General features: G+C 45.8%; 1 protein-coding gene across 1 annotated transcript in view; it reads left to right on the plus strand.

The window, feature by feature from the left end:
* The window catches only part of SVIL (supervillin), a 117,563-nt gene that overhangs the window by 45,027 nt on the left and 59,695 nt on the right, over positions 1–12,841 (plus strand). The window contains 4 exon segments of the mRNA XM_037740950.1: positions 208–303; positions 2,588–2,831; positions 3,271–3,841; positions 4,956–5,181. Coding sequence (XP_037596878.1) covers positions 208–303; positions 2,588–2,831; positions 3,271–3,841; positions 4,956–5,181 — 1,137 coding nt within the window.

A 12,841-nucleotide genomic window follows, 5' to 3' on the forward strand; every position in this document is an offset into this window, starting at 1 on the left:
TGCTTTGGGTAGCCACTGTCTCTTATTTCCTGAGTTTGTAATTGCTTTTCAAGTTCTTTTATGATTTTCCTCCCCCAAAAGTAATTAGCAAAGAATTCCGTTAAAATTTTTGATTTAACGTTTCTGAGTTTAAAACTATGCTGTCCTTAATGCTTCTTTTCTTCTCTCTCCTTATGAATGTTTCCTCTTTGGCAATTGCTTGTAAAGTGAACCTATCCCCGCTTCGTGTTCTGAGGGCACCCACCCTGTAATGGCGAGACTTCCTAGCCCCACTGTAGCTAGGACTGCTGTGCAGCCTGCCAGGTACTGGACAGATACGGATGCATGCGGCACCCGGGGCACAGGTGCCAGCCAGCAGGTGCATCGCAAAGTCTTGAATGTCTGTTGTTGGTTTGACAAACAAGTCAGTGCCGTGAGTTGTTCCGGAATACGTGACATTTTGTTTGTCATAGCGCAAGGTGCTGATAACTACATGCTGGCGTGCATGGGAAAACCTTTCGTCTCTCTGCGTATGTTATGTGTTAGAACTAGGATCACACTAACTCACGTATCCAGTTGCTTTGTTTCTGTTTTTCATAATGTCATCCCTCAAAAGTTTTGTTCTTCATCTAAAATACTGTTATAGCACTTCATAAAGATTAACAGAACAATGGGATATTGGCTGGGCACGGTGGCTCCCACCTGTAATTCCAGCATTTTGGGAAGCCAAGGTGGGCAGATCACAAGGTCAGGAGATCAAGACCATCCTGGCCAACATGGTGAAACTCCGTCTCTACTAAAAATACAAAAATTAGCTGGGTGTGGTAGCCTATACCTACAATCTCAGCTACTTGGGAGGCTGAGGCAGGAGAGTCACTTGAACCCAGGAGGCAGAGGTTGCAGTGAGCTGAGATTGCATCACTGCACTCCAGCCTGGCAACAGAGCAAAACTCCATCAAAAGAAATAAAGAGAGAAAGAGACAGAGAGAGAGAGAGGAGCAAAGCAAAGAAAGAAAGAAAGAAAGAAAGAAAGAAAGAAAGAAAAACAGAAGAGAAGAGCAAAGAAAAGAAAAGAATGGGACATTATTATGATAAGACCCAGTCTTTTTCAAACACCTGTACACACAAATACATGTTGAAAACAATCCTCCCTCTTTCTAATATATAGAGAGATCATGCCATTTTATTTGGGAACTGGGAAAATAACAATTTATAGTGTCTAAATGTAGATGTTTTACTATTGTGTTTTGGATTTTGGGGCTTTAAAATTATGTCCTTACACCAGGTCACATCCCTTCATTTTACTGTTATATGAGCCAAAACACAAAAGCTAAAAATAATGGCAGTGCAGGGATGAAGCTGGCATACCCACAGCAGGGCCCTCCCGGGGAAGTGGGTTTCCCTGCCCTCCTGGTTACTGCACGAGGTCCGCGGAGGACTCTGGGGCTTAGGTGGCTTTTTTGTCACCAGCCTCACTGTGGAGGAACACGGAGGCTGGCTGCTGTTTGGCCTGAGACAGCTGTGTGTTGGGGACTCACTGGAGTCAAAGCAGAATATCTCCCTTACTAGATCTGAGAATTGGATCGATCAGGGGCAGGAGGTATATTGCATTAAAAACCTCTCAAGATTCACGGTGACCGTGAAGACTTCAGGCTTTCCTTCTCTTCAGCTGGAAGTTGGAGGGAGTTATTTGTTTATTAACTTATTGTGTATTTATTTATTTTCGAGACAGAGTCTTGCTCTGTCGCCCAGGATTGATCACTGCTAACTGCAGCCTCCACCTCCCAAGCTCAAGCAATTCTCCCACCTCAGCCCCCCAAGTAGCTGGGACCACAGGTGCACACCAGCAAGCCTGGCTAATTTTTATATTTCTGGTAGAGATGGGGTTTCACATTGTTGCCCCGGCTGGTCTCCAGCTCCTAAATTCAAGTGACCCTCTTGCCTTCGCCTTCCATAGGTGTGAGCCACTGTACCCAGCCAGTAGGAGGGATTTATAATCCACTGACATTTTCTTTATTCCTTTGGTTACTGGAAATTGCAGATTTAAGTACCTTTTAGAAAACTGGTAGGAAGCTATGAGAGTAAACTCTAAGCTGAAGCAGTGACTCTTTAAAAATTAAGCCATTTGTCTTTAGCAAGTGACAATCAAGACCTTCTGTTATGTAGTTGACAGAAGACCATATTGTTTCCGAATTGTTTAGAATGAAAGACCACCTTCAGAACACATCTTCAGATGATGTCTAAATGCACCGTAGGTAATGCTGTGCGACTCCCTTTCATTCTGTTTATTGTGATACTAACAATGCCACCTCTCTGTCTGAGATAAGGTGTGGCCAAGCTGACTTCAGTGTCTCAAATAGGAAATTCGTTTTGTAGACATAATTCAGAGCTAAAAGTCTGCTGTTCGTAGAAGTGGCGACGCTAAGTGTCCTGTGCCGACTCTGCGTGCTGAATAGCTGAGCGGCTGCCTGCCTCTGTCCTAGATGTGATTAGGCCAAAAGGAGCTCTTTGCAAAACAAAGTGACACTTGGCAGAAAGTTAACATGGAAACTTAGCGGTGGGCTTTTGTGTGTTGGTATCTATGTTGCTGACATTTTATTTTTTTCAGATTACAGGCCTCTGCTCACCAAAAGGCTTTAGCCAAAGACCAGACAAATGAGGGCAAAGAGCTGGCTGAGCAAGGAGAACCTGATTCCTCCACTCTAAGCTTAGCCGAGAAGTTGGCCTTATTTAACAGATTGTCCCAGCCAGTCTCAAAGGCAATTTCTACCCGGAACAGAATAGATATGAGACAGAGGAGAATGAACGCTCGCTATCAAACTCAGCCAGTCACGCTGGGAGAGGTGGCACAGGTGGGTACGCTATAGTATGATTGCAGTTTGTGTCGGTGTTCTTAAATCGTCGCACTGCAGTGTTCCTCTGAGGTTAATGATGTCATTAAGGTGTTCTTCCAGGAAACTGCTACCTGCAGGTGATTTGGTAATAACTTTCTTCCTCAAAACGATAACCCTACCAAGCATGTTTCACTTTTCTTGTTTTCATACCTTGCTGAAATATCTAGAATGAGTCCATTTTGGAGAGAAAAAAAATAGTATCCACAACTGCCTTTTACCCAGAGGATTTTGTTTAATGAGACGTGTTATGTAACTATGTCCAGGAGTGGTTTTCCTCTAAGAGAAACAGTGAAACTTCATCAAATCGAGTATTTCAGCTTCTGTCAATTCCTAAGCCAGGATTTTTGTAGACGATATTTTACAAGCAGCTTCTTCCTTTTTAACTGTGTCCTTCCAGGTGCAGAGTGGAAAGCTTATTCCTTTCTCGCCTGCTGTGAACACATCGGTGTCTACAGTAGCATCCACGGTTGCCCCAATGTATGCTGGGGATCTTCGCACAAAGCCACCTCTTGATGACAATGCAAGTGCCACTGACTATAAGTTTTCTTCTTCAATGGAAAATTCAGACTCTCCAGTTAGAAGCATTCTAAAATCGCCAGCTTGGCAGCCCTTGGTAGAAAGTAGCGGGAATAAGGGAACGTTGAGAGAATGTGGAGAGACGGAAAGCAAGAGAGCTTCGACAGGTCAAGACAGCGGGATGGAGAAGTATGGGTCCTTTGAGGAAGAAGCATCCTACCCCATCCTGAACAGAGCCAGGGAAGGAGACAGCCATAAGGAACCTAAATACATCCCCAGGAAAGGAAGCCTGGAACGGGTGAATCCTCCCATCATTCACCTTGGGGATGAACCAAAGGAATTTTCCATGGCTAAAATAAGTGCACAAGGAAACCTGGACCTGAGAGACAGGCCGCCCTTTGAAGAGAAGGTAGAGGTGGAGAATGTTATGAAAAGGAAGTTTTCACTAAGAGGTAAATCACTAGTGCTCCTAAAGCTTTAGAAAGCAACTGGGTTTTAGTTTCTGCTTAATTTGTCCTGTGTGTCTGTGACTGCTTTTAACAAAGTTCTAAAGGCAGTTTACAGCTAAATATTGGTTAAAAGTTCAGTGGGAATCAGGCCAGATGCAACTGGCTCATACCTGTAACCCCAGCACTTTGGGAGGCTGAGGTGGGTGGATCACGAGGTCAGGAGCTGGAGACCAGCCTGGCCAACATGCCGAAACCCCATCTCTACCAAAAATATAAAAAATTAGCCAGGCATGGTGGTGCATGCCTGTAGTCCCAGCTACTCTGGAGGCTGAGGCAGGAGAATGGCTTGAACCCAAGAGGTGGAAGTTGTGGTGAGCAGAGATCAAACCATTGCACTCCAGCCTGGGTGACAGAGCAAGACTCTGTCTCAAAAAAAAAAAAAAAAGTTCAATGGGAATTCTGTTCTCCCCTGGGTCTGACTAGAGAGTGCATCAAGTTTTCAGCAATAAAACTACCGGAAGCGCTTTCATGCATCTTGATAGGATTTCTGTTGACTTTGGTCACTCAGACAATGGCCTTCTGAGCTGCTTAGCTCTGCTGGCCCCTTTAGAAATTGATGACCCCAAAGATGTAGGCTGGGTAAGCACAAGGAATTAAGGAACGACTTGACCCCAGTCTCTGAATCGCTAGAGCGTTTCTTCCTGCACACGTGTTTTGCAGGCTAGCAAGCCCACTGAGTGGGCCTCTCACCATCTTTCTAAGTTTGCATGAACCAGGACAGTGTCAGTTATAATAAAGGGTTTGGTTTGGGAGCACAGCACATTTGAATGTTGAAGTGTTGTTTTGGAGACTAGAACCGTTCTGGAGTGAATAGTTAAAGCTGACTTCCTGTGTCTCACACCAATTGCCACGAAGCATTTTGCTGCGTGGGGACCCTCTGGGAAGCGTGGTTTTCCCACAGAGTGGAGCGCGCTGCAGATTTGCATAAATCCCAGCGGATTGGGTCACCCGCCGCGCGCCCACGGACTGAACTCCGAGAGCTGCGCTGCTGGGGGCGAATCGCTGGAAGGACGTTCCCGGAGCAGTTCCGTGCTGATGTCGCTCTTTTCCTTCCCAGCGGCGGAGTTCGGGGAGCCGGCTTCCGAGCAGACGGGGGCAGCTGCTGGGAAAACGGTGGCCCAGCCCGCAGCCCCCGCGTCCTGGAAGCCCCAGGATTCTCCGGAACAGCCACAGGAGAGGCTCTGCAGGAATCCATGTGCGATGTTTGCTGCTGGAGAGATCAAGACGCCGACGGGGGAGGGCGTCTGCGACTCACCCAGCAAAACCATGTCTATTAAAGAAAGGTAATGAGACTCAGGGAGCGAGAAGTGAATCCCTCGGGGAGGAGCTCACAGCTGGCTTTTAGAAAGCGATCCGGGTGGGGGGCAGAGATGAAATCACACACTCAGCTTCTGACGGGCTGGGCTGTTATCCTGGAGGAATTCCGAGAAGCAGAGGTGTTTGCAAGTGAACTGCCTTTGCTCCTGAGCCTGGTTTGGTAATGAAGACAGGGCGGGTTCCAGACTCAGATGAGAAGACAAACAGAAACAGATTTCTGCTTTATTTGTATGTTTCCATTGTCCCAATGTCTTTTATAATATTAAAGTATTGGCTTATCTAGTGACAGGAGCTGAGATCTTGGCTCTTTCCCTTTTAGATACGCAGGGTTCATACTGAATGCACAAACCGCTTGTGACGTTGTGTGAAATGTGTGTAGAGGGAATGAAGATAAATTGACATACAGGGCATGCATCTTTGGGCTAGAATCCAACTTTTGTTTCCTTTACAGGAAGTAAAATGGATGACTTTTCTGAACTGAACTGCATTTAAGATTTTATGTCAGGAAATAGCTTGAAAGATTCCGTTTGAGCATCAGATAACACAGTAATCTCATTTCTTGCCAAGAATGGTACAGGATGCAGAAGAACATAATTTAAATGAGACAGATACAGAGAATTGGAAGTAAATTACCTTGGGGATGTGTTTTCCTTGTTAACCTCTAACTATAGATGAACTAAGCAGCAAAACATGCAATAGTGCGAATAAATACAGAGTTCCATAGCAGAGTAGGGTGACTAGATAAAAATGTATCGGACTCAGGTGATAGACATCCTAAGTACAGACTTGATCGCTATGCATTACATATGTGTAACAATTTCTTATGCACCACACCACGTAAATTTGTACAAAAAAGGAGAAAGTCTTCAATAGGGAAAAAAAACATGATGAAATAGTGATAGGAAAACTGGGTGAAGAAAAGTCTTGTCAACTCCAGAGAATAATTAGAAGCATTTCCACACCTGTTCCCGCAGTTCTGACAGCTTCCGCCCTTCCTCAGCAGCTCCATCGCCTGTCCCCACGTTCTGACAGCTTCCGCCCTTCCTCAGCAGCTCCATCGCCTGTCCCCACAGTTCTGACAGCTTTTGCCCATCCTCAGCAGCTCCAATCACCTGTCCCCGCAGTTCTGACAGCTTCCGCCCTTCCTCAGCAGCTGCCACCACACAGAAGCCTGCATGCCTTGTTAGGCACTGAGCACGCTTATTTTTCTAGATATGTTTCAAACTGCCTAAGACTACACCAAACCACAATGAAAAGTCTTCTATTTTTTTTCTTTCTTTTTCTTTTTCCTTTTTCTAAATTTTTTTTGAGGCAGAGTCTCACTCTGTCACCCAGGCTGGAGTGCAGTGATGCAGTCTCTGCTCACTGCAACCTCCACCTCCTGGGTTCAAGGGATTCTCCTGCCTCAGCCTCCCGAGTAGCTGGAATGACAGATGCATGCCACCATGCCTGGCTAATATTTTGCATTTTTAGTAGAGACGAGTTTTCACCGTGTTAGCCAGGATGATCTCCATCTCCTGACCTCGTGATCTACCCTCCTCGGCCTCCCAAAGTGCTGGGATTATAGGCGTGAGCCACCACACCCGGCCCCTTCTTTCTCTCTCTCTCTCTTTTTTTTTTTTTTTTCCAGAGGCATAGTCTTCCTCTGTTCCCCAGGCTAGAGGGCAGTGGTGCTATCACAGCTTACTGCAGCCTCGAACTCCTGGGCTCAAGTGATCCTCCTGTCTTAGCCTCCCCAGTAGCTGGGACTACAGGCACGTACCACCATGCCTGGCTAATTTTTTCAAAAAGATTTTTTGTAGAGTTGGAAGGTCTCACCATGTTGCCCAGGCTGGTCTTGAACTCCTGGCCTCAAGTAGTTCTCCTACCTCAGCCTTCCAAGGTACAGGGATTACAGATGTGCACCACCATGCCTGGACCTTCTTTCTGGTTTTAAGCCGAGCTTCTTGAATATTATTTGTAAAATAATAGATGGCATCTTTTTCAACTGACAATAAGATTGTTAAATCTGAGTTCATGGTAAGTTAGACCTGGTAGGCTGAGGGGCAGAGGGAGGGACAGAGGGGTCAATGCAGTGAGGAGAGGGATGTCTTCAACCAGGGAAGCAGTTGGGCCCTATTGAAGTTTGAAGTTCTCTTCCGTGAAAACAGGGCTCAAAGAGTATTTCATCCTAGAAATCCAAGTACTGATAACTAGTTAGGTGAGGAGGAGGAGAAATCATTTAAGGAAATTAACGATAAATATCAGTTAAGCACAAGTTCTGATGTTTTACACATAAGCAAATATCCCTGGGGCATTCCCCAGTGGGAAATACTCACATCATGCCCCCTTCCTTCAAAGGCTTTTAAAGGATCCTCCCCATGTTTGGGTATTTTCTGTCAGTGGGGACTTAGGACTTTTGATAGAGGAGCCCTGTGTCTGTCCACTAAGCCATAATTCCTGAAGTACTTGCCTGTTTTTTGGTAAATTTTAGTTGATCTGTATCTTTCTGAAAGTTTTAATTCTACTGTAAAATTCCCATTTTTAAACTGAGACATGGGAAGCTGCAGCTTCTTAGCTTGGGCTTTGTGGACATCTAAGGCCTTCAAGGATGGCTGGAAAGCGTCTGTGACCAGCATGGAAGCATGTTGAGAATTGGATGTGTGAGCACGCACCTGCTGGTGGGCAGAGGCCACGACTTACCATGGTCTCCAGGAGATCCCTGAGCCCGGTCTGTTCAGAATCATGGTAGAAAGGAACGCTTGATGGATATTCAGCTATTCAGTTTGTTAAAATACGTTTAAGAAAGGACGAAGGGCTGGGCGCAGTGGCTCACGCCTGTAATCCCAACACTTTGGGAAGCCGAAGTGGGCATATCACGAGGTCAAAAGATCGAGACCATCCTGGCCAACATGGTGAAACCCCATCTCTACTAAAAAATACAAAAATTAGCTGGGTGTGGTGGCGGGCGCCTGTAGTCCCAGCTACTCAGGAGGCTGAGGCAGGAGAATTGCTTGAACTCGGGAGGTGGAGGTTGCGGTGAGCCGAGATAGCACCACTACACTCCAAAAAAAAAAAAAAAGAAAGGACGAGGGACACTGTATTTAGCAGCTATGTCTGTAATAAATTACACTAACACAAAATACATTACCAGTGATCTTTTCCCCCTTACCTTGACAGCACTTTTATTTGTACTTTGCTGAAAATAACTAAATTACATATATTTAGAATTCATTCGTGGTAGCTTTGCCCTAAATGAGACTTTGATCCCTCACTTTTGTGAAAGTGGAATAATGAAGCTTAAACTAATTAAAATAAGAATGTTATTCCGTATTCCCGTATTTATTTGTGCTTTACTTGCTTTCTTGAGAAAGAAGTATATAAAATCATAGGACTTCCAAACCTTATTCTAACTGCCTCTGACTGCCTCATTTTACCAAAGGAGGAATTTAGCTCCAGGAGTCTCCAGGACCACGTAGTGAATAGAACTGACCCAGGGGCCACATCTCCAACTCTCCCCTGGTTCATGGCGAGACCAGGGTGTGCTCAGATTGGTGTTAGGGCAGCCAACTTCGTGTCTTCTAACCAGGAGAATACAGTAAGGACAGAAATTCCAGCTAGACAGCAGCATTAGAAAGACATATCGTCTTTCTTCATGAATTTTCTCAGTTCACATGTTCCTAACACGGCTTATTTCAGATTACACATCCACGTTCACATTTCAGCATCTAAGAAATAGAGCCTGGGATTTACAGATTTCCTTTGTGTTTTTTATAAATGGCTGTGCCTGTGAAGGAGGGCAGGTCTGTCTTCAGCCTTGTTGTGTCAGTCTCTCCCCTGTCTGGGGCCTGAATACATTGAGTTCTTCATGCTCAGTGCTACCAGAGTCACAGACGGCCTTCTGCATTTTGGGCATGATACCTCATTTAATTTTAATTTTAATTTTTTGAGACAGGGTCTCACTCTGTCACTCAGGCTGAAGTGCAGAGGCAGGACCTTGGCTCACTGCAATCTCCGCCTCCCAGGTTCAAGGGATTTTCCTGCCTCAGCCTCCTGAATAGCTGGGATTACAGGCGCCTACCACCATGCCCAGCTAATTTTTGTATTTTTAGTAGAGACAGGGTTTTGCTATGTTGGCCAGGCTGGTCTCAAACACCTGAACTCAGGTGATCTGCCTGTCTCAGCCTCCCAAAGTGCTGGGAGTAGGCGTGAGCCACTGTGCCCAACCTAAAAAGTTATTTATTTATTTATTTAAATTTATCACCTGACCTTAGGTGATCTTTCCACCTTGGCCTCCCAAAACGCTGGGATTACAGGCGTGAACCACCGTACCCAACCCTTTTTAAAAAAAATCTTTTCTGACATTGAGAATGTCAAATTTGAACCGTAACCAGCATAGCATTTAGGATGCAGTCGACTTTTCCCACTGGATTAGGAAAATCGCTATTTTCTAACTGTCCACATAATGTGTGTTTAAATTGTCCCTGTTTGGGAGCTTGTTTGAGAAGCATTGTGAATTAAATAATTCTTACATTATTTAGGGATAAAACCTTTGCTATTGCTTAAAGCATACCTTAGGCCTTTAGAAATCTTATTTATTTCCACAACGTCAGAAACAGTGGCATCTGAGCTTTCATATTTGGGGAAGAAGCCTATTGGAAAAGAAAAACAGAGCCAGCCTTCACTTTGAGAAACTGGTGGCGTGTAAGGACTTAGTGGAACTCCCTGAACTGCTGCAGAATCCACCTCGCCTCTGTGGAGTTCTGCCCTGGAGGACTGGCTAGAGGCTCCTGTGTTTCCTGTGTGCCCGCCCTGCCCCCACCATCCACCTTCAGTGATCCTCCCACTTCAGCCCCCCAAGGAGCTGGGACTAGAGGGACACACACCATGCTCAGCTGACATTTTACTTTTACTTTTTTTTTTTTGTAGAGACAGAATCTTGCTCTGTGGCGCAGGCTGGTCTCCACCTCCTGGCCTCAAGCAATCCTCCCACCTCAGCCTCCCAAGGTGCTGGGATTACAGGTGTGACCCAGTATGCCTGGACCTCCTTTTCCAGTGTTTGATTTTTCTCTCAGTTAAAATACACTTTGGTTCATTCACTTCTCCAACTTGTGAGCCAGCCAGGACCAATGTAATATAAATACTTATGTGTGCCTTTCAGCCCTATCTGAGATCTATGAGGTGCCTGTAATTCTCTAAAATGAAGGGAAAATTCTAAAAGAGAGAGAGAGAAAGCACACCTTATTTAGTATTAGGAGCACATGTCACGCCTCCTGTTTGACCCAGCCCGGACTGCTCTGAGCCTGAAGTCCTTGTTCCCAGCAAGTAGGGCTCTCAGGCCAGCATTCCCTGCGGAATCGTGTGGGCTGTGGAAGGGGAGGAGCCGCTCCCTGGGTGGCCTGGCAAGCACCTGTCATGGCCCTGGGCCAGGCTTCGTTGCCTAAGCCAGTGTCCTGCGTCTCCCTGGGTTTGTGCAGCCCCAGGCCAAGCCGCTGCCCAGGCTCCCAGCACCACAGTCCTGCAAACAGCACTTGGACTTGGCAGTTGTGAAAAGCGCTGACAGTTGTTTGAATTGCACCGGCAGGAATTTATGCCCTGCATAGACCCAGACATCGGCTCCTCGACCCTCTCGGAGCCTCGCAGTCTGCGGTGAGTGGGAGCGCCGTGAGCTCACAGGAGGAAGGAACATGTTTTCCCAAGCATGTTCTCCCGCCCTCCTTAGCGTGGGGGACACCAATGAGGAAGGCTAAAGGGACAGGAAGAACACATTCAAGTTCTAGTGCGTGTTACCTTCAAGTTACTCGTCATGCACTCGGAGGCTGTGGGCTCGAGCTGGCTGTAAGGGCCACGTGGGCTCCACGGAAGCTCAGTCTCTTCCACATTATTCTGGTTACGCTACAGTCTTCGGGAGTCCCTAATGGTGACCCTGCCAGCACGTGTAGAAGCAGAATTTCAGGGTTTGGAATGGAGGAATTCTTTGGCGGCCATCCATGGTGGGAAACACCTTCTAAGAAAGCCAGAATCCTATGCACTTCCTAAAACGGTACGGCAAAAATGTGCCTGGTCAGCTAATGTTCTGCCACAGTGAAGCAGGCTAAGCACAGGCAGGCAAGGGTTGTGGTCACGTCTCTCTGCCCACTACCATCCAGTGTGACCTCAGTCAGTGGAATTCCTGACCCGGATGTGCTCATGCCCTTGTCCGTCAGAAATGGGAATAACAATTTCCAATACATTACAGGTCCCCATGCAGATCAGCAGAGTAAAAGGTGGATGAGGCGGTGCCCTCAGATGCCATGTTTTTCTAAGTCAGTTTCAGATGCCGCAAAGCCACCACCAGGGAAACCATTGATGATGCAGGTGCTCGTGTCCTTGCCCCAGACTTCTGAGAACTTTTTTTTGAGAAGGTCTTCAAAGACTGGAGTTCGTGACTTTCAATAAACTCAACTCATGAAGATGAATTTGATTTTTTAAAAATTCATCATTTGAATCCAATCTGATTAACAAGGTGGGCGGTCAAGAGGAATAACTGCTGGTCTGGGTCGAAGGTGAAGTGAGTGAAGCTGGTTCTGAGGCCAGTTTGCAAGGAGCGTTATCAGTGAGATGATACTGGCTCCACAAGACGATGAACTGGAAAGAATTCTTCATTTGGGGATTAAAGTGCTAGCATGCTTACTTTTTGAAAGTCTCATTCGTTGATGCTTTGAAAACTCAAACACAGCATGCAAATATGAATTTCTTTTAATGATTTTATTTTGTGAGATTCTTTTATTAGAATAAAACTGACTCATTCCAAATAATTGGAGAAAAGATGAGTCATAGTCATTATATATAGTATAAAATGATGTGGATTAAAACACTTACAGGAATCTAGATTTCATGTCCAAGCCCATGAACTAGCCCTTGTAGCATGCAGGGTGCTTTTAAACATTCGAGAATTACAGGAGTTAGGACCAAGTGAGACCTTGACCCACATGGGCTCTGCATGAAACTGATAAGGGAGCCTCACCACAGTTCTTGAGAATGCGCACTTGAGGTCTTACCTGCTGCCCCTTAGTAGAAGGAGGAAAACAGAAAGGAAAGGAGAAGAAGGAAGAGACTGAGGAAGGGGACAGGTCCAGAGCTCGAAGCTCCGGCCTCTTTGTTTTCATGGCTTACTTTCCGTTATTTGACTAAATTGAGTAAATAGACAAGTACTGGCATAATTGTGTATGCATATGTAGATGTCCCTGGATTCTTGTTTAAGTTCTACAAAATTTGTTTTCTTATTAGCGTAACAAAACTTTTATCATAGGATATATCTCATCTCATTTCCGAAACAACTATTTAATGGGAATAGGGAAGCTTGGAAGAAGGGCCCTTAGAGATCATCTGGTCCAGTTCCTCGTGTGACAGATACTGGAGGGAGAACCGAGGTACTCAAAGGAGCTGGTGGCCAAACTGGGACCAGAGCTGATGTGCTGCTTAAAAATACACTGTTTTCTAGGCGTGGTGGATCACGCCTGTAATCCCAGTGCTTTGGGAGGCCGAGGCAGGGGGTCGCTTGAGGCCAGGAGTTCAAAACTAGCTTGGGCAGTATAGCAAGACCCTGTCTCTACCAAATAAAAATGTTTAAAATTAACCAGGCATAGTGATGCACACCTGCAGTCC

Source organism: Cebus imitator, unplaced genomic scaffold, assembly GCF_001604975.1.
Source record: "Cebus imitator isolate Cc_AM_T3 unplaced genomic scaffold, Cebus_imitator-1.0 Scaffold92, whole genome shotgun sequence".
NCBI lineage: Eukaryota > Metazoa > Chordata > Mammalia > Primates > Cebidae > Cebus > Cebus imitator.